The 22,810-nt window shown below is 35.7% G+C and overlaps 4 protein-coding genes across 4 annotated transcripts; all 4 read left to right on the plus strand.

Annotated features, from left to right (window-relative positions):
- Positions 1-605: 605 nt before the first annotated feature.
- On the plus strand, positions 606-2,084 carry LOC116112243 (epoxide hydrolase 4-like). Its single transcript, XM_031398400.1, has 4 exons — positions 606-1,238; positions 1,338-1,427; positions 1,508-1,575; positions 1,833-2,084. The coding sequence occupies exons 1-4, from the start codon at positions 612-614 to the stop codon at positions 1,972-1,974; spliced, it is 927 nt and encodes a 308-aa protein (XP_031254260.1). The 5' UTR covers positions 606-611; the 3' UTR covers positions 1,975-2,084.
- Positions 2,085-2,702: 618 nt separating this feature from the next.
- On the plus strand, positions 2,703-3,531 carry LOC116112208 (epoxide hydrolase 3-like). Its single transcript, XM_031398387.1, has 2 exons — positions 2,703-3,337; positions 3,472-3,531. Exons 1-2 carry the CDS (start codon positions 2,729-2,731, stop codon positions 3,529-3,531), a joined length of 669 nt encoding a protein of 222 aa, XP_031254247.1. The 5' UTR covers positions 2,703-2,728.
- Positions 3,532-13,407: 9,876 nt separating this feature from the next.
- LOC116112232 lies at positions 13,408-15,943 on the plus strand. Its single transcript, XM_031398394.1, has 5 exons — positions 13,408-13,500; positions 13,563-13,973; positions 14,109-14,198; positions 15,241-15,308; positions 15,820-15,943. Exons 1-5 carry the CDS (start codon positions 13,408-13,410, stop codon positions 15,941-15,943), a joined length of 786 nt encoding a protein of 261 aa, XP_031254254.1.
- Positions 15,944-16,958: 1,015 nt separating this feature from the next.
- LOC116112198 (epoxide hydrolase 3-like) lies at positions 16,959-21,998 on the plus strand. The gene is made up of 4 exons (XM_031398376.1): positions 16,959-17,596; positions 18,325-18,414; positions 18,672-18,739; positions 21,845-21,998. Exons 1-4 carry the CDS (start codon positions 16,988-16,990, stop codon positions 21,984-21,986), a joined length of 909 nt encoding a protein of 302 aa, XP_031254236.1. The 5' UTR covers positions 16,959-16,987; the 3' UTR covers positions 21,987-21,998.
- The last annotated feature ends 812 nt before the right edge of the window (positions 21,999-22,810 follow it).

Consider the following 22,810-nt stretch of genomic DNA (forward strand, 5'->3'; position numbering starts at 1 on the left):
TTTTTAAATCCTATATCATAATACCCGTCTTGTTTAACTTTTTTCAAAATATTATTCTAAAAACTATCATAATAATAAACCTACGGACCCTAGCTCCTTACCAAATTAGCGGCGTGTTATAACCGTCTACCAAATTGACCAAGTTAATGATAGTTGACAAACACAACTTACTTCTTACATAATTCATGTTTGACTTGGCCGCCCATTGATCTCCCAACTAATCAAGTGAGTCAAAACCAGCATCATATTTTCACACTCTCTAACGAATAAAAAATTCCGTCAACCCCTACACCTTCATTCAACAAAATTATAATTGGAATTTCGATTTGAGTTTTATTTCGATTTGACTTTTACTTTTAACCTAATTGAACTTATCAAAATGATTTATTTATTCTAATCCTAAGGGCAAATTTAGCTGACCTCACATAGAATGTTTGACCTCAGACCGAAGCAACGTAGGAGATTTCTTGAGCAGTTGAGCTATATGTTTCATAGATTTTTATCAGAGTTTCACATTCCTTTTCGTCACTATATATATAGATTATAGAATCTGAGCTTTCTCATAAATCTTCTCTCTAGAAATTAATTAGAAGTGCGAAGAAGACAGAGAGATGGTCAACTTTTTCTCCATTTACAAGCCCTTGTTACATGGTGTACTGAAGCTAGTTGGGATGACAACCCAAGCCGTCGAGATCGAACCAGGGACGGTCTTGAACTTCTGGGTTCCAACTGAAACGACTAAGAAGACGAAGAACAAAACAAACAAGCCTGCCGTGGTGTTTCTTCATGGATTTGACATGGATGGCATTCTAAACTGGCAATTCCAGGTGTTCGCCTTGGCCAAAAACTATGCAGTCTACGTTCCGGATTTTCTCTTCTTCGGCGGTTCAGTTACTGACCGACCTGAGCGGACGGTGGAGTTTCAGAGTGAGTGTATGGCTGAAGGGCTGAGGAAGCTCGGAGTGGAGAAGTGCACTCTTGTTGGAGTCAGCTACGGTGGGATGGTTGGGTTCAAAATGGCTGAAATGTATCCGGACTTGGTTGAGTCGATGGTGGTGAGTTGCTCAGTCATGGCGTTGACTGAGTCTGTAAGCAATGCCGCGCTTCAGAGAATCGGGTTCTCTTCTTGGGCAGAGTTTTTGCTTCCAAATACAGTCGAGGGTTTGAGGACCCTCTTTGACATCGGCAGCTACAACTTGCCGAGAGTGCCTAAATTCATCAGCGAAGACATTTTGGAGGTAAATATATCGTTTAGTTTCATTCATGAAATATGAAGATCTATTGAGGTTCAAGAGGTTTCTAAATACTGCCATTTATATTTTCCACTACGTGGGCAGGTCATGTTTGATCACAGAAAGGAGAGAACTGAACTTCTAGAGGCGTTGGTGATAAGTGATAAGAAATTCTCCATTCCTCATTACCCACAGGTAATGAATTCTACATCTTCTACAGGCTATTTCCTTGTATATGTTATCTAATTACTATATATTGGTTTAAATTTTTGCAGAAGATATATCTCTTGTGGGGTGAAAATGATCTGATTTTCGATATGGAAACTGCCCGGAAATTGAAAGAGTGAGTTAACTTAATCTTAATACATAAATTATTGATCAAAGCCTAGCTGGCTTAAGATTTCGTTGATTTCAATGTATTTTTTTGAACACGTTTTCTTGATTTGATATTTCGAAATTAAATTCCATAACCATGAGGTGGTTGAGTAGTCATTCAATTCATCATTAAATAAATACGTATACAACTTAGGAAATAATTTCAGATTTTAGTTTCCTTTATCGACTAAACAATAAATGACAAGTACTATAACGATAATGCAGGCAGGTGGGAGAGAAAGCAACCTTACTGGCAATAGAGAAGGCTGGTCACCTGGTTAACCTGGAGCGACCCTTCGTCTACAACAAGCACCTCAAGAGAATTCTCGCTGCTTTGACAGAAGAACAAAAATGTCACTACAATTAGAGGGTTTTCCAAGAATATCATTCTGTGTATTAATTTATAAGAGTTTGCTTAACTTTAGTTGTTTTTTTTGAGATTCGAGAATGTATTTATATTTGTTTTTTCTCATCCTACATGGGAGTTGCATTTTATTATTAAGAAATTAATGGTACCATAGCTATTTAATATCAAGCTTAGCTTGCGACTACTATGCATCATCCATAGACTAAGTATATTTAATTAATTCTAATAAGATTATGTTATATACATACAGTTTGATTATTCTTCAGATATAGAAATAGATCTATGTCTTATAGAAGAAATTATTAAAAATATATTAAAGAAAAAAAGCACCCATTACCAGGTTCAATTTCCAATTAAGTCGTGAAAGTGATACTTTTGTTCATGATTTACCTAAGAGTCTGTGATGATGGATTGCTGTGGCCTGTGAGATAGTTTTTATTCTAAAAGATTAGTCGATGTACGCTCAAACCGACCTGAACAACTCAGTTAACCCCTAAAAAAAAAAAAAAAAAAAAAAGACATTACTCCAAATTCTTGTAGCCACCATCCATATATGATGGTGATGAATTAAGAGACTTAAACTAATGTAAAAAGCCAAGTATAAAATGTCAAGATCAGAGGACAACTAATACGACTTAGAAAATTTTTTAATTTCAATAGATATATTTGACTTAAGTGACATAAACTAATAAATTTTGAACTAACACTCATTATTAAAGTACTGTCGTATCTTTCTTTACCTCCATAAAGAAAAATGGGAAAGTTTTTGTCGATACACAAATCCTTCTTGCATGGCGCAATGAAGCTAGTCGGGATGACGACTCAAGCAGTCGAGATCGAGCCAGGGACGGTCTTGAACTTCTGGCTTCCAACAGATACAACTAACAACAAGCCAGCTCTGGTGTTTCTTCACGGGTTTGCGTTCGATGGTATTCTAACTTGGCAATTTCAGGTGCTAGCCTTGGCCAAAACGTATGCAGTCTACGTTCCGGATTTTCTCTTCTTTGGCGGCTCGTTCACGGACCGACCTGAGCGGACAGTGGAGTTTCAAAGTGAGTGTATGGCTAGTGGACTGAGGAAACTCGGCGTGGAGAGGTGCACCTTGGTTGGGCTCAGTTATGGCGGGATGGTGGCGTTCAAAATGGCTGAGATGTACCCTGACTTGGTTGAATCGATGGTGGTGACTTGCTCAGTCATGGCGTTAACGGAGTCTGTCAGCAATGCTGCGCTTCATAGAATCGGTTTCTCTAGCTGGCCGGATTACTTGCTTCCTAAAACGGCCGACGGTGCGAAGACTCTCCTTGACATCGCCACTTACAATCTGCCAAGACTTCCCCAATTCATTTACAAAGAAATTTTGGAGGTACTCTTTTTTCTTTAATACAAATATCCATTGTCACGAAATATGATGATATCTCCAGTTTACATACTGTGAAGTTGTAGCTTAGCTAATATGGTTGTTATTTGAATGTTTGAGTGTTAACTATGAAATGGCAGACGATTTCTATCTACAGAAAGGAGAAAACTGAGGCTCTGGTTATAAGTGATAGGGAATGAGTAATGCTACATTTACACCACTCTTTTACACTATATTCATTACATCATGATGTGTCATATGTCATAATCACACAAATTTTTAATTATTTTAAACTTTTAATATTATAATAGAATTTGTGTAGTTGTGGCATATGCCACATCATGTAATGAAAATGGTGTTAAAAAATGGTGTAAACGTAGCATTACTCGATAGGGAATTTACTATCCCTCGTTATCCACAAGTACTCAATATTAATATTAAGAGTAAACAACTTTTTTCCACCCCAGGTTTGCCTTAACAACACTTTTTCACTCAAAAAGTTTCAAAAAATAACTTTCCTTAATATTTCGTTACTATCCAAAGTCTATTCTGGCTGATCCCAGTAGCAAAAATTTTCTGTATCACTACAAAACCCCTATCAGTTCGGCATTTGATTTTTAGATGATTGCTAGCCATCGCGAAGCTAAGGTTTCATGTTCTTAGTTCATTTTCGGCTAATTTTGATAATAAACATTTAATCGATCACCACCATTTGATCCACTGATCTTCACTGTATAAAATCACTCTTACCTTGACTTCTGATAACTCACCGAACATTAGCTGAGAAAGTGAAATGTATTTTGGATATTAACTAGTATTTTGAAACTTTTTAGGTGTGAAAGTGTCATTTAAGGGAAACCTTGGATTGGGCTTTTTGTGTTCCAGTTATATAAAGTTATCACCTATTATATTTATGCTTATTGGGCTTTATAAGTTGTTTAATAAACCTCGTAGAGTAGTTGATATACGTATAAATTGATTGAGAAAACACGGAAAAAGAAAAAAAAACTGATTCATGAGTGTTTTGACTTTAATGAATCTCTTAGTCAAGAAGTCATTATAGCAATAGATTTTGAAGATTATATTTAACAATGCCAAGTACTCATGTCCCTAGTTAGTAAAAACGCGTATTATACGTGAATTGTATGGACAACCGTATAATTCACGTATAAAACACACGTATATGTATTTTATAAAATCTGTCGTATAATTCGCGTATAATAAGACTTTCCGAATAATTCGCGAACGCGAATAATTCCCGAATTATTAAAAAAGAAAAAACAAAACCCCCAAAACAATGTCGGTTTAGTGGGTTTTTACTAGGGGTGTTCGGTTCCAGGTACCCTACACTTTTTGAAGGAACCGGAACCGGAACCGATGGTTCCTTGAAATTTGGAACCAGAACCAGAACTGACGGTTCCGGTTCCTAGGTACCCAGAACCAGAACCTGTAACAACGGTTCCGGTTCCGGTTCTGGGTACCCTGTAAAATTACCTGACCTCCCAAAAGTTTTTAAAATGACAAAAAAACCTTTAAAAACTTACAAATACCCCCCCACTTGGCACTTGTTAACAAAAATAAAATTACAAATTATAAATTCAAAATTACAAACTCCATTACTTTGTAAAGGTAGATTTTCAAAAGTCAAACCAACTAACTTTAAATGTTATGAAATATAAATATAAATGTATTCACATTACTTTTTCTACAAAAGTTTATATTAACTCCCCTAATCTTTAATTTTATTTTATATTAGTCTTGGTTCCTGGTTCCTGGTTCCGGTTCTGGTTCCTAACTATAGGAACAGGAACTGGAACCGCACAGTAACGGTTCCAAAAATTTGGAACCGGAACCTACCCATTGACGACTAGTTCTGGGTAGGAACCGGAACCAAACCCAGGGTACCTGCCGGTTCCGGTTCCAACCGGTTCTTTTGAACACCCCTAGTTTTTACTGAAAATTAAAACAGATCTCTCCGCTTCGGTTCTTCTTCAGCTCTTCACTTCTTCTTCCTCAATTCGGCTCTTCTTTTTCCTCAGTTCTTCTTCAGCTTTTCTTCCTCAGTTCTTCACGGTTTCAGCTCTCCCTAAATTTCTTCTGCACTCTCTCCATTTTCTTCAGAAAATTCCATCTCTAAATTTCTTCCACACGAACAATTTAATTCAAGAACAATATAATATTTTTATTTTGCAGAAACAATTAACTCAAACTAAATCAATTTGATCTCTCTTCTTTGTCTTCCCTTTGTTCCTCAATCTTCTTCTTTTACAGTTGCTCTTCTCTAACAATCGACAAATATCTTTTTGATTTCTAGATCTAAGAATTAAAACGGCAAAAAATTAGTTATAGGCTTTAGCTAGGGTGGTTGGCCGCGACCGGAGACGCGTAGATGTGCCTCTTGGTCGTGGTGATGATCCATGCCAGGGGTGAACTTATCCATTGGGTGAAGCAAATGTGTGCTGGGAAATCATTTTGGGAACCAACTTTTGGGATATTTTGTAAATAGTTTCCGGCAATGAGATTGCTTTCTTGTTTTTGTAATGGGATTTAAGTAAACCGCTGCCTTGGGTTTGCTTTGTGGCGAATTCTGGTAAATTTGTGGTGGATTATGGTGGGTTGTGGACCTATGGTAGATTTGTTGCAGATTATGGCAGATTACGGTGGATTGTGGCGCTGTCAGTACTTATTGTTGTTTACGTAATTTGTGAGTTTTTGTTATAAATTATAATTTGAATCTTGGTTATATTATTTATATATTTTATTTGTTTGGAGCTCTTATTGACTTTGAATTTTGATTTTGTTACGACTTACGTGTTTGATTTGACACTATAGTTGAATCTTGGTTAAATATTATGTTTGAGTCTAAAGATTATAATTTGAATATCGGTTATATTTATATATTATGTATTTGTGTTATTGGTTAATTGAATACTTTGCATTTGAAATGTTATATTGATTTTAACCAGGTAGTCCATAAAAGTGTTAAAACTAAGATTGATAGTACCATATTTTTCAAAACGTATTATTGATAATGCACCGTATTAAACCCGTATATACCCATACAGTATTTTTCCCGTATCTGAATTTTATGACCGAATTTTTATAAACGTATTTTTCATTATTTGTCGTATTATACCTGTAGAATTCTCGTACCCTTTTTTTGCCGTACCCATATTTACTAACTAGGCCCATGCCTACAAGTAGGAATTATGATAGTGTTTTTGACAAGTTTAATTTGCCATTGAAAATTGGGTTAAGTGAATTTTAATGAAATAAAGTTGAGAAATAAAATTTGTGATTGAAACATTTTTCACGAATTTCATATGATGAGATGTGTTTCTTGATTATACAAAACATACATCTGCCTTGATTTCAGAAATCATATATTCATGTTGCTTGAGATGGGGTTACTTGTATTGGAAAGGTAAATCATATACATGTGACACACAGAGAGAACAGGGACGAACAGGGCACCTAACATAGAGAATATGTTTTCCTTTCAATAAAAGAGAACGACTTTTCCACCCAAGGTTTGCCTTAATGACAATTTCCCATCCTAAAAGTTTTAAAATACTACTTTTCCCATCCAAAATTTATATTTCGTTGACTACCCATAATACATTTTCCGATTCGGTGGCCAACGAAGAGCAAACTTCATCCAGTCTCTTGTGGATTTTGAAGAGAAGATATTGGTGAATCTTTTGATGGTGGTGTATTGGATTTTGGTGGTCGAGATTGGTCGAATTTGACTTGGGAGGGGTGGTTGCACGTTTCAAAAATCACTTAGTTGCCAATGATTGACAAGGTCGACGGGAGTAAGGTTTGAAGGGTTTTGATGAGTGATGATCGAGAAAGAGAATGGTGGTGGTTTGGGGTTGCAAAGATGTCATAATCGGCTAACGATTGGTCGGAATATAAACTTTGGATGGAAAAGTGGTATTTTGAAATTTTTTGAATGGGAAAAAGTCGTTTACTCTCGATAAAAACTGAATAAAGATTGCCTGACAAACATGATTTGACAGCTAGCAATTGGCTTAGTCAGACAAGACTCATGCGAGCTGACACATTGCGTTTATGAGAGAAAGTTAGTGAGAAGTATTTGTCAGTGTAACATTACTCATAAAAACTCGGTTATATGATAGGAAAATTTAGTCCAGATAACGCTTTATTAATTAAATACAGAGGCTATGTTTAAGCATGATTAAGGGAGCAATTAATGGGGTCATTAATTTGTTTCTTAATTGTTGAGCTACTTCAGTTGGCTGCTTACTTGGGCCTCTGAGCGAGGCTGTTGACCGGAAATTGTATTTCATCACAAGGCGGTTGACGACCAACACTTACAAGACCCCTGTTAGTAAATTCGCGTTTTATACGCGAATTATGCGCCCAACTGTATAATTCGCATATAAAACACGAATTCCCGTATTCTATAAACACAGTTGAATTATACGCGAATTATATGCCTTAGTCGTATAATTCTCGTATAATTTGGCCGTATTTTTAAAAATAAAATTTTATTATTTATTGAGTCAAAACAACGTTGTTTTAGGTGAAATTTGATCAAAACGACGTCGTTTTATGCTCAATCTTTTAAGCGCAATGTCAGTCTCTTTTTGACGCCTTTTCTTCCCTTTCTGCGCCCGCTTCCTTTCTCTTTCTTTCTTTTGGCGCCCTCTTCTTTCTTTTGGCGCCCTCTTCTTTCTTCTTCTCTTTTTTTGTGACCTCTCTCTTTTCTGCTCTTTTTTGGCGTCTCTACCTCTCTTCCTCTTCAACTATACTTCAACAAACACCACTGTTTATCTTATCTTCTTCTTCTTCAACTTAAAAGACAAATAAAATTATTTGTTTTATTTAATAATTGATCACTTCTATAATATTTGTAATAATAAACTAAAATATTATAATTAAAAAAATATAAATCATACACCTATGAAGAAAAATAGAGAATAATTAATTCAATGATCATAAAAAATACTAAAATCAGGATTAATATTACCGTATTTTTCAAAACGTATTATTGACAATATACCGTATTAACCCCATAATTACCCATACCATATTTTTCTCGTATCCAATTTTTAAAAGTCGCGAATTTTTATAAACGTTTTTTCACCGTTTGCCGTATCATTCCCGTAAAATTCCCGTACCATTTTTTTTTACGTACCCGTATTTCTAACTATGCTTACAACCATCACCAGCTGTGTTTTTGTTTTCATAGCGATTATCAAACTTAAATAATCATTAATTGAGAATTTAAGATATTAAAAATATATACCCTTAAAACATTCTATCAACTCTACCATCGTCCATATCGATTCTACTATTCAAAGTTGAACAATATGATTTTTATTTATTTATTTTTCTATATATTTATGTGGCGATAGGATCACACATTAATACTATTTATAAACCCGCGTTAAGAATAAGACCCAATTAAATATCCAGGAGCTTTTCTTTTCATTATTTTTTGGATTAAATCACGTTGAGGTCCACTAACACAGTTGTAACTTACCTACAAACATTGAGTTTATAGGTGTTTCATGAGTCTCGTTTGTTTGGAACATTGGGGTTACAGATGTTAATGTATCCTCAAAGATTATTGAAGTACGTACAAACTGATTTAAACACTTTGGTATAAAAAAACAACAGCCAAAAGCCACGTAGGAAATTATGTTAAACGATCTCATGAAAGGTTTTGTGTTATATATTATACTGAAACAAGACAACTGACGCAACATTATTATAAAATTGAATCATACGTTACGACTGTTCACTTTATGAGTAATCAAATGTCCTCTTAGCAGATATCATTTTTTTACAATAAGATTGGAGGAGAAGTTCAGTCTTTTGAATTTAGCATTCGATTATACTTTTTGGTTTTTTTTAAGAAATCATCCGATAATGCCAAGAATTGGAAATTAGCATATGAAAACTAGCTGCACCTAAACCACACACCACTAATAATGTTTCTTTTTTTTGCTTAAGTTGATTGACAGTGGATTGGGTAGCAACTCAAGCTCCCAATATATTATATACAGAACAAACTATATTAATCTTTAAATGACGATGTGAACGGGTCAAACTTATTCTTACAAGCTAACTCCATGTGGAGGGAACGGACATGGTTAACAAAATCAAGTGGTCAATTATAATTTTTACACCCTTGACTCCCTAGACGCGTGTAGCCATGTTCCAAACTATAATTACCATTGACATTTGGTATCATTAATGAGTTTTTACCAGGTTTGTATAGAATTTAACTCGAAAAGCTAACTCTCTCTCAAATTAGTAGCGAGTTAAAGGGCCTCCACAATTGACAAGGTTACATGAGGACTTACTATTATTATAACTATTCTCAAAGGCTTAACTCTAATGTGGAGGGACTCGACCATAGGTTACCAAAATCAGTGAGCAAATACAATTTTTAACACGTACTTACTCACGCTTAGGACGTGCATGACCATGTTCCAAAACTAGTTGCCAAGTAGAACTTTTGGTATATAATAAGTTTTTTAGATAGAATTAACCCAGAAAGATAACCTCCATCTACCAACTAGCGACGCTACGTTTTTCTAATGGGTCTCCAATTACAAGTTAATGAGACTATCCTTCTTACGTAATTCATGTTGCTTGGCCGCCATTGATTCTCCAACCATGGTTATCCAAATAATGACCGTATACGTTGTGTATCGAAAACCTAATTTTTGAATCGTGTATCAGCGGTCTATCGTAGTCTACAGAACCTGCCCTTTTCAAAAAATTAATTAAATAATCAAAATTTTCGTAAAATTAATATAATCCCAAGATTATTAAAGACTTTCATGGTATTTATTGACTTTAATGTAGTTATTTATTCATACAAAATAATCACGAAATTCCAAGAAATGTACATATTATAGTCTCACTTATCATACTTATTCATGTATAAATGGGAAATTACATATTTCTCTTCACTTTCTCTCTCTGTAGCTAAATAGGGTAATATATGTGGAACGGTTTTAGTGAATCAGGCGGGTGATCCCGGTTTCCGCCCGAATTTTTTTTGGGATCGTTTAGCCCAATTATATAACGGTCGTATCGATTTATAACGCTATTCTTCCAAGGATACGAACAGTGATAACGTAACGATCGTAGGATACAATCATCACCCGTACGCAATAGTTTAGGAGCACACTCTAGAATCACATTTAGTTGGCGAGCCTGGTATCGAAATCAATAGTGTACTGATAACGATATCGAGATCATCAGTGAACATAACTCAAAGACATGCTCCCAACTAATCAAGTAAGTCAAAACCAGGCATGCATCATCATGTTCCACTTCTCTCGACGAAATAACAAAAGTTCGTCACCTGTGACCGCGGTCATTCAACACCTTCTCACGGTTCGACGTGCATGACCATCACTGGTCAAATACAATTTTTACCCACCCTTTCTCACGCTCCATATATTCATAGCTTTTATACAAAGTTTTTTTTTCCAACTTCCTTTTCGTCACTATTATATAGATTTCATAGAATCTAGTTTTACTCATAAATCTCCTTCTCTAAGAAATTAATTAGGAAGTGCGAATCGAAGCAGAGAGTATGGTCACCTTTTCTCATTTACAAGCCCTTGTTACATGGGGTAGAAGCTAGTGGAATGACAACCCAATGGCCGCGGCACTCGACAAGGGACCGGTCTTGGAATTCTGGTTTCCAGCGACAAGGCAAACGGACTTTTAGGCACGAGATGGATGGGCCTATAAAAATTGAAAATTGTGACGGAGGACGTGAAGGCGAAACAAGTCAAGTGGGGCAAAGAGATTGAGGGTGATTGTGATACAAAATCCATGGAACCTCAAGATTCAGTGTCCAGGCGACCTGGTCAGTTTCTAAAAGTCCATTGTTGCACTTGAAGAGATCTTAGGCTTACATTTTGGCACCTTCAAATTACTTCCTCCAAAACCTACAGTTCATTACTCTTTCCAATCTCAGGTTACTTAGTTCTGTTTTCTTCGGTTAGTTCAAACCTTTGGACTTAAGTCTTGAGCATTCTAATCTTATTTTCTGGGTGTGGTTGAATGCACGATAGAGGATGAGTGAGATAGGGTCGCGGATGATAGTGGCAGCAGTTCAATCAAATAATTACGAGCATTCAACGCGTAGCTGATTGTGGTGAATTAAGAGAGATATCTGATTAAAGCGTTAGAGTGTGGAGCGGGTAAGGTGAAAAGATGAAGAAAAATGGAAATGGAGGAGAAGATATTGTGAAAGCTTGGGAAGGGTGGTAGTCTGTTTGTAGTCAAAAGAGGTTCATTGCGGAACAGCAAAGCATATGATGTTGTACAGGCTGACAGTAAAAGAGTTGCTTTGTTTGTTAATTATAAGAATTAAAATAAAGATGTTTAGTGTTAATATACGTAATTTTGTTTAGTTAGAAATCTATATTGAGGTGTGTGTTGTGGGTGAGGGAGAATAGAGACTGGAGTGTGACCGCAGATCCTGCCCTGTTGAGTTGGAAGATCTAATTCTCAGCTGATTACAATTTTGTGAATGATGTCTATGTCTTTTTGTATTGCACGTGTGGCCTATTCTCCATCTCGTATGTACAGGAGCGGATGTGGGTGCTGCATCAGTATGCACTCCCTTCTGACTTGTTATGGACTCTCGCTCTTGCGCCTTAGGTCTCTTTCCATGCTTTTGAGTTTCATGACTCTACTCTTCAATAATATATTAGAAGCAGTTCGTCTTCTTGATTTGGTATTTCCGAATTAAAGCCATACCCGTAGGTGGTTGATAGTCATTCAACTCATATAAAATAACCGTATACAACTTGGGAAATAAGTAAGATTTTAGGTTCCGTTACGGACTACACATAAATGATAAACAGTACGTATAACGATATGCCGGCAGGTGGGGAGGAGAAGCAACCGCTACTGGCTAATGGGAGAAGGCTGTGTGCATTCTCTGGTTAACCTGAGCGACCCATTCGTCTACAACAAGCATCCTCAAGAGACTTCTCGCTGCTCTTTTGACAGACAAACAAAAAAATGTCACTACAATTAGAGGTTTCCAAGAATATGATTGCTTGCATTGAATTTATTATAGACGTTTCTTAACTTTTATTTGTTTTTTTGTTAGATTCGAGAAGTATTATATATTTTGTTTTTTCTCATCCTAATGGGCGTTGAAATTTTTTATTAAACAATTAATGGTAACATAGCTATTTAATATCAATGTCAGCTTGCGACTACCTTATGCATTCATTCTCAATTAATAACATATTTAATAATCTAATTTAATTCATTTAATACACACCAGTTCCAATTCCAGATACAGACAATAGATCTAACGTCTTATGAGAAGAAATTATTACAAAAGTATATTAAAGAAAAAAAACACCGCATATAACCAGCTTCGACTTCCCGTTGACGTGGAGGTAATACTTGTATGTCAGATTTATCTAAGAGTTTGCGATGATAGTTGCTGTGCCGTTGGATCGCCGTTGGTGGCCGGTCGGGATAGGTTTTTCTTAAAGATTAGTCGACGTATTCTCAAACCTTACGCAAAGACTCTTGTAGCCACGTAAACTAATGAAAAAGCCAAGTTATCAAATGTCAGATCAGAGGACAGGCTAATACAATTAGACAATTTTTTTAATTTTAATTTAATAATAGAGTATTTGACTAGTGACGCAAAAATAATAATTTTGCACTAACACCTCATATTAAAAAACATTAAAATATTATGTTAACGCGTTTTATAAAGTCCTGTCAAGTTAGATATTTCGAACCGAGATGAATTAGTTATGGGGGGAGGAATGGGGATTACCCTAGCATGTTTCTTTATTATAATAGAAATCGACTTGAATTTTCTGTCAAAATAGTTGTATGGAGATTCTTACTTTAGGGCTAGTCAAACTCTCACTCGCCAGTTCTTGACTTCTAAAGACCACTACTCAATTTTTCAAGGAACCTTTCACTTCTTTTACTCCTTAAAGTACATATCGTATCTGTCTTTAACTCCATATAGAAAAATGGTCAAGTTTTTGTCGATATACAAAACCTCTTGCATCAGCGCACACTGAAAACGCGGGATGACGACTCAAGCAGACGAGCTCGAGATCAGCCAGGACGGAGTCTTGAACTTCTGCTTACCAACAGATACAACTAACAACAACGCCAGCTCTGTGGCTTTGTATTTTACCACGTGGTTTGGGTATGCGATGGTATTCTAACTTGGCAATTTCAGGTGCTAGCCTTGGCCAAAACGCATGCAGTCTACGTTCCGGATTTTCTCTTCTTTGGCGGCTCGTTCACGGACCGACCTGAGCGGACAGTGGAGTTTCAAAGTGAGTGTATGGCTAGGGGACTGAGGAAACTCGGCGTGGAGAGGTGCACCTTGGTTGGGCTCAGCTATGGCGGGATGGTGGCGTTCAAAATGGCTGAGATGTACCCTGACTTGGTTGAATCGATGGTGGTGACTTGCTCAGTCATGGCGTTAACGGAGTCTGTCAGCAATGCTGCGCTTCAGAGAATCGGTTTCTCTAGCTGGCCGGATTACTTGCTTCCTAAAACGGCCGACGGTACGAAGACTCTCCTTGACATCGCCACTTACAATCTGCCAAGACTTCCCCAATTCATTTACAAAGAAATTTTGGAGGTAGTCTTTTTTCTTTAATACAAATATCTATTGTCACAAAATATGATGATATCTCCATATTTACATACTCTGAAGTTGTAGCTTAGCTAATATGGTGGTTATTTGAATGTTTGAGTGTTGACTATGAAATGGCAGATGATTTCTATCTACAGAAAGGAGAAAACTGAACTTCTAGAGGCTCTGGTTATAAGTGATAGGGAATTTACTATCCCTCATTATCCACAGGTACGCAATATTAATATTAAGAGTAAACGACTTTTTCCCACCCAAGGTTTTGCCTTAACGATACTTTCCCATCCAAAAAGTTTTAAAATACAATTTTTTCATCCAAAGTTAATATTCAGTTACTAACTAAAACAGATTCTAATAGTAAAAATTCTCTCAGTCACCACTATTTGAATATCCAGTCTCTTGTCTATAAAATTTCTCACATTCTAATACTTGATTTCTTATCGATTGTCGGCCACTGCAAAGTTAGAGTTTTTTGTTCTTAGTTGATTTACAACGAATAATATTCAATCGACCACAACCATTTGATCAACTGGCTTTCACTTTATAAAACCTCTCTTATCTTGACTTCTAGTAAGTCATCGAATGACAACTGAGAAAGTGAAGGGTATTTTGGATATTAACAAATTATAAACTTCGGTTGGGAAAGTGTCATTAAGACAAACATTGGGTGGGAAAAAGTCGTTTACTCTTAATATTAACTATTTACTTTTGGCCATTTCATTTGGACTTTGGTGCTAGGTTTTGATCAATTTTGGCGTAGAGATTTCATCATTGTATATATCAATCGCGACATTCTAAGTCAACCAAGACAAAATACCTAACGTCACTATGGAAAAAAAAATATTTAAATTCTATGATTGAGATGAATCCAAATAATGTAAATAACTTAGCTGAAATGTCAACTATATTTTATCGATTTCATACTTCGATAAGACTTGAAAGATAACATATGGTTCCCCCTTCGAATATCGATTTAATTTTGAAATAATAATAAAACGAAGCCTTATCTGTTCTGTTATAAGATAATATTTTATTTGAAGCCGAGATATTAATAGTATAGTAGAACGATAGACGTAATCTTTAATGCAATCAGGTGATGGATTTAGTAAATGCTTAAATTTAGTATGCATTAGTTGAGCTATCTCGATTCAAGATATTCAGGGACCCGGGTTTGGAAATAAAAAAAATAATTAAACGATTATCTTAGTCAATTATTCATCAATGAAGTTCTCATATATTTAATGATTAATTGCAGAAGGTATATCTCTTGTGGGGTGAAAATGATTTGATTTTCGATATGGAAACTGCACGGAATTTGAAAGAGTAAGTTTACTTAATCGATTTAATTACCTGTGTTCTCTTACGTGGTTTTTTGTTGTGTAAATGAGAAGTAGTTGAGGTGTTAAATGATATATAAATGCCACATGAGTCAACATATTATCTGGAATGGAAAATTTAGAACTTTTTGATTGTTGAGTAGTTCAATAAATACTCTAAAGTATATTATTCAAGAGGTTTTGAATTTGAGTTTCTTTCTCAGTTGTTAATGGGGTAGCCATTATAGCTCTTACTCGATCATAGTTCTAGGATCTTACGGGATTAATGAAGTACGCATAAACTGACTCAGATACCCGAATCATAAAAAAAAAAAAATTAGAATTTCATTTGAAAAGAGTACGCATTATTCTTAAAAAAAAAAGATATGGAAGTGTTGATCAGTTGGCAGTGAGATAGTTGAGCAGTTGACTTGTAATAAATAGAGGGACCATATGAATATGAAAAAGAATCAGCATCAACCTAATAATTAATGACAATAATTTAATTTATTTGACAGTCAAGTTGGACAGAAAGCAACATTGAAGGCAATAGAGAAGGCAGGTCATCTTGTTAACCTAGAACGACCATGCGTTTACAACAGGGAGCTCAAGAGAATTCTTGCCTCTGCTCAACAAAGCTAGTGGAAATTCTTGCATTTCTGGTGTTGATCGATGAATTGAAGCTTTTCTTTATTGGATCTGTTCATTTGTACTTCTTAATATAGAGTTAATCCATGGCTATCTGTTGAAGGAATTGGATTATTGATGAGGGTTTTGGCCTAAACTGAATTTTTCTCAAAGTGCTTGAATTTGCTGAGATTTCTCTCTCTCAAAGTGCTTGAAGAATCTTGTACAACAGTGCAAGTAGTAAACTGATATATATGTACATGAATGATATGTTGATCATAAAGTTATAAATCACATTAGTTTTATACTACTTGTATAAATAGATCTAATACAAGAAAAATCTAACCCAAAAAATCAAACTTAAAATATACAGAAAGCAATGTTAAAGGCATAATATACTGAAAGCAACGTCATAGAGTATGAAAGAGAATGAGGAAGAGAGTGTTTCTAACACTCTTCCGTTCGGCTGAATTGGAGCCCCGCATGCTCATCATGGTCCAAAAACCTGACAAATGAAAATCAACCTTTCAATTTTGAGTTCTAGTTAGCTCAGGCCGTTCGATTTACATACTATCAACATCACTACATCTGACTCAGATCAACCAAAGCTTAGCTTGTGAGAATCGTATATTTCCCACTTAGACAGTTAAGAGTACTTGGTATGCAATATATTCATGGCCTCATTCCACCATGTAAATGGAAGCTGCACAATTTAATGTGAATTCATTTCAGAGGTACTTGTAAAGTTGTTAATCAGTGTCTAATAAATGCTGACCTGTATATAGTTGTCAATCAGTGTCTAATAAATGCTGTATATATAGTTGTTAATCAGTATCATCCCATGTTAGGTAACATCTTGTAGTCAAACCTTACTTCGTGAACAAAATCATGATTCAGTTTTCAATTTGGTTACTTTTATATGTGATTTATGGCTAGTCAGGTCTCTTTACATCAGTAATTCTTCAAGAATTTGTTCACATTCCTTTACGCTACCAAAGCACAACCGTATCTTTCTCTTTCTCCATATAGAAAGTTAGAAGAACAAAAACATACACATAAATGGTGAACTTTTTCTCGATATGTAAATCCTTATTGCATGGGGCAGTGAAGCTAGTTGGGATGACAACTCAAGAAGTCGAGATCGAGCCAGGGACGATCTTAAACTTCTGGCTTCCAACTCAAACAACTAACAACAAGCCAGCTGTGGTGTTTCTTCACGGATTTGGCTTCAATGGTATTCTAACTTGGCAATTCCAGGTTCTAGCCTTTGCCAAAACGTATTCTGTGTACGTTCCGGATTTTCTCTTCTTTGGCGGCTCGATTACGGACCGACCTGAGCGGACAGTGGAGTTTCAAAGTGAGTGTATGGGTAAGGCGCTTCGGAAGCTCGGAGTGGAGAGATGCACCTTGGTTGGGCTCAGCTATGGAGGGACGGTGGCGTTAAAAATTGCTGAAATGTACCCTGACTTGGTTGAGTCGGTGGTGGTGACTTGTTCAGTCATGGCGTTGACTGATTCTGTCAGCAATGCCGCGCTTCATAGAGTTGGGTTCTCTTCCTGGGTAGATTACTTGCTTCCTGAAACAGCTGAGCGTGTGAAGACTCTCCTTGATGTCGCCAGTTACAGCTTCCCACGACTGCCCGAATTCATTTACAAAGAAATTTTGGAGGTACGCGGCACTGTTTTATTGTACAGTTGTAGCTTAGCTAATTGGTGCTTATTTGGGATCTTCTTTTATGAAAAGGTGAGATGAACCTGCTTCCGATATTCACAATATACTTAGTTTGGAGTTTCCGAAATACAGATTTTCCTTATGTTGTATTGAATTGTATTTTAATGTCTTCATACTTTTCCTTTTTCAATAATATTATTCCTTGTTGGCGTCAAAGGCCCCCACCCGTTAGTAGATGAGGACTCTGATCGCCTTATATAGCACGGGACACTCTCATTACCCAGAGATGCTTTTTAAGGATAAAACTGTATGGGTTCTAAGGTCTAAAGTAGACAATACCTTTGGGAACCTACATATTATATGTCTGGATCCAGTATACATCAACAGTTAGCACTAGAAGGAGTACACATCCACACATACATGAGCAGTTGACGCTAGAAAGGAGCATACATCCACACACCATGTGTCTGGCCCTTGACGAGGGTTTTGGTCGTTTATATAGCATAAGGACACCCTTGTTATCCAGAGATGCCTTTTTAGAACAAAACCGTACGGGACTGAGGCTCAAAGTGAATAATAGCTCTGGAACCCATCTATCATGTGTTTGGATCCGGCATACATCACCCCTCCCTAATCTTTAGGTTTTTGCTTAAAAAACATATATTAATAACCGGTGCTTATTTGAATTCTTGAGTGTTGACTATGAAGTGGGTCTATGATGGCAGAAAATGTTTAACCACAGAAAGGAGAGAACTGAACTTCTAAAAGCTTTGGTAATAAGTGATCAGCAATTTACTATCCCTCGTTACCAACAGGTACGCAATTATTTTGTTATAATGGTGTAGTTTTTGTCAACGGCACACTCGACTATTCCAGCCGAGCCGGGCACGAGCTTCTCAATACTCGGTTCGGTTCGGTTCGGCTCAGCTCGATTGCAACCCTACTTCAGTATGCATTAGCCATAAGCACTAATTAAACAATTATCTTAGTTATTATGTCCTTAATTACTCATCAATTAATAAAGTTCTCTTAACATTCATTTAATATATAAAATTTAAATTTATTTTTGCAGAAGGTGTATATCTTGTGGGGTGAAAATGATTTGATTTACGATATGGAAACTGCATGGAACTTGAAAGAGTAAGTTTATTTATTACTTCATCTGAAACTGAGCGGACATGGAGTTCAAAGTGAGTTGTATGGCTAGGGGCGAGGAAACTCGGCGTGGAGAGGTGCACCTTGGTTGGCTCAGCTATGGCGGGTGGGTGGCGTTTCAAAATGGCTGAGATGTACCCTGACTTGGTTGAATCGATGGTGGTGACTTGCTCAGTCATGGGCGTTAACGGAGTCTGTCAGCCAATGCTGCGCTTCAGAGAATCTGGTTTCTCTTAGCTGGCCGGATTACTTGCTTCCTAAACGCCGCGGTACGAAGACTCTCCTTGACATCGCCACTTACAATCTGCCAAGACTTCCCCAATTCATTTACAAAGAAATTTTGGAGGTAGTCTTTTTTTCTTTAATACAAATATCTATTGTCCCAAAATATGATGATATCTCCATATTTACATACTCTGAAGTTGTAGCTTAGCTAATAATAGGGTGGTTATTTGAATGTTTGAGTTTTGACTATGAAATGGGCAGATGAATGTCTATCACAGAAAGAGAAAACTGAACTTCTAGATGGCTCTGGTTTAAGGATAGGGAATTTACTATCCCTCATTATCCACAGGTACGCAAATTATATTAAGAGTACACGACTTTTTCCCACCCAAGGTTTTGCCTAACGATACTTTCCCATCCAAAAAGTTTTAAAATACATTTTATCCAAAGTAATATTCAGTCTAACTAAAACAGATCTAATAGTAAAAATTCCTTCAGTCACCACTATTTGAATATCCAGCTCTTGTCTATAAAATTTCTCACATTCTAATACTTGATTTCTTATCGATTGTCGGCACTGCAAAGTTAGAGTTTTTGTTCTTAGTTGATTTACAACGATAATATTCAATCGACCACAACCATTGATCAACGGCTTTACTTTATAAACACTCTCTTATCTGCTTCTAGTAAGTCATCGAATGACAACTGAAAAGTGAAGGGTATTTTGGATATTAACAAATTATAAACTTCGGTTGGGAAAGTGTCATAAGACAACATTGGGTGGGAAAAAGTCGTTTACTCTTAATATTAACTATTACTTTTGGCCATTTCATTTGGACTTGGGACTAGGTTGTGATCAATTTTGGCGTAGAGATGTCATCATTGTATATATCAATCGCGACATTCTAGTCACCAAGACAAAATACTAACGTCACTATGGAAAAAAAAATTATTTAAATTCTATGATGAGTGATATCCAAATAATGTAATAACTTAGCGAAATGTCAACTATATTTTATCGATTCTCATACTTCGATAAGACTTGAAAGATAAATATGGTTCCCCCTTCGATATCGATTTAATTTTGAAATAATAATAAAACGAAGCCCTTATCTGTTCTGTTTAAGATAATATTTTATTTGAAGCCGAGATATAATAGTATAGTAGAAACGATAGACGTAATCTTAATGCAATCAGGTGATGGATTTAGTAAATGCTTAAATTTAGTATGCATTAGTTGAGCTATCTCGATTAAGATATTCAGGGACCCGGGTTTGGAAATAAAAAAATAATTTAAACGATTATCTTAGTCAATTATTCATAATGAAGTCTCTATATTTAATGATTAATTGCAGAAGGTATATCTCTTGTGGGGTGAATGAATTGATTTCGATAGGAAACTGCACGGAATTTGAAAGAGTAAGTTTACTTAATCGATTTAATTACCTGTGTTCTCTTACGTGGTTTTTTTGTTGTGTAAATGAGAAGTAGTTGAGTGTTTAAAGATTATATAAATGCCACATGAGTCAACATATTATCTGGAATGGAAAATTAGAACTTTTTGATTGTTGAGTAGTTCATCAAATACTCTAAAGTATATTATTCAAGAGGTTTTGAATTTGGTTTCTTTCTCAGTTGTTAATGGGTAGCCATATAGCTCTTACTCGATCATAGTTCTAGATCTTACGGGATTATGAAGAAGTACGCATAAACTGACTCGATACCCGAATCATAAAAAAAAAAAAAATTAGAATTTCATTTGAAAAGAGTACGCAGATTACTTAAAAAAAAAAGATATGGAAGTGTTGATCAGTTGGCAGTGAGATAGTTTAGCAGTATTGACTTGTAATAATAGAGCGGACCATATGAATATGAAAAAGAAATCAGCATCAACCTAATAATTAATGACAATAATTTAATTATTTGACAGTCAAGTTGGACAGAAAGCAACATTGAAGGCAATAGAGAAGGCAGGTCATCTTGTTAACCTAGAACGACCATGCGTTTACAACAGGGAGCTCAAGAGAATTCTTGCCTCTGCTCAACAAAGCTAGTGGAAATCTTGCATTTCTGGTGTGTTGATCGATGAATTGAAGCTTTTCTTTATTGGATCTGTTCATTGTGTACTTCTTAATATTAGAGTTAATCCATGGCTATCTGTTGAAGGAATTGGATGTGATGAGGGTTTTGGCCTAAACGAATTTTCTCTCAAAGTGCTTGATTTGCTGAGATTTCTCTCTCTCAAAGTGCTTGAAGAATTTGTACAACAGTGCAAGTAGTAACTGATATATATGTACATGAATGATATGTTGCTCATAAAGTTATAAATCACATTAGTTTTATACTACTTGTTAAACTAGATCTAATACAAGAAAATCTAACAGTAATTTTGTTAGTTAGCAAATCTATTATTTAGGTTGTGGTTGTGGGTGAGGGAGAATAGATGGGAGTGGGACCGCATATCCTGCCCTGGTTGAGTTTGAATATCTAATTCTCATGATTACAACTTGTGAATGATGCTTCTCTTTTTGTATTGACTTTGGCCTATCTCCATCTCTGTATGTACAGAGAGATGTGGGTGCTTCATCATTAGCCTCCCTTCTCTTTTTGTACTCTCTTTTCGCCTTAGGTACTCTTTCCATGCTTTTGAGTTCATGACCTCTACTCTTCAATAATAATATATTAAGCAAGTTCGTCTTCTTGATTTGGTATTTCGAAATTAAAGTCCATAACCCTTAGGTGGTTGAGTAGTCATTCAACTCATCATAAAATATACACGTATACAACTTGGGAAATAATTTAAGATTTTAGTTTCCTTTATCGACTACACAATAAATGATAACAAGTACTATAACGATAATGCAGGCAGGTGGGAGAGAAAGCAACCCTACTGGCAATTGAGAAGGCTGGTCATCTGGTTAACCTGGAGCGACCCTTCGTCTACAACAAGCACCTCAAGAGAATTCTCGCTGCTTTGACAGAAGAACAAAAATGTCACTACAATTAGAGGGTTTTCCAAGAATATGATTCTGTGCATGAATTTATAAGAGTTTGCTTAACTTTATTTGTTTTTTTGAGATTCGAGAATGTATTTATATTTGTTTTTTCTCATCCTAAATGGGAGTTGCATTTTATTATTAAGAAATTAATGGTACCATAGCTATTTAATATCAAGCTTAGCTTGCGACTACTATGCATCATCCATAGACTAAATATATTTAATTAATTCTAATAAGATTATGTTATATACACACAGTTCCATTATTCTTCAGATACAGAAATAGATCTACGTCTTATAGAAGAAATTATTAAAAATATATTAAAGAAAAAAAACACCCATTACCAGGTTCGATTCCCAGTTGAGTGTGAAGGTAATACTTTTATTCATGATTTATCTAAGAGTTTGCGATGATGGTTGCTGTGCGATGGTGGTTGTTGTGGCCTGTGGGATAGTTTTTCTTAAAGATTAGTCGACGTATTCTCAAACCTTACGCCAAATTCTTGTAGCCAACTTAAACTAATGTAAAAAGCCAAGTATAAAATGTCAAGATCAGAGGACAGCTAATACAACTTAGAAAATTTTTTAATTTTAATTTTAATAGATATATTTGACTTAGTGACGCAAACTAATAAATTTTGAACTAACACTCATTATTAAAAAAATTAAAATATTATTTAACGCGTTTATAAAGTCCTTCAAGTTAGATATTTCGAACCGAGATGAATTATTTATTGGGGAATGGGGATTACACCTAGCATTTCTCTTATTATAATAGAAATCGACTTGAATTGCTTCTGTCAAAAGATTTTATGGAGATTCTACTTATGGCT

The sequence above is a fragment of the Pistacia vera genome, unplaced genomic scaffold (assembly GCF_008641045.1).
Source record: "Pistacia vera cultivar Batoury unplaced genomic scaffold, PisVer_v2 Contig1198, whole genome shotgun sequence".
Taxonomy (NCBI): Eukaryota; Viridiplantae; Streptophyta; class Magnoliopsida; order Sapindales; family Anacardiaceae; genus Pistacia; species Pistacia vera.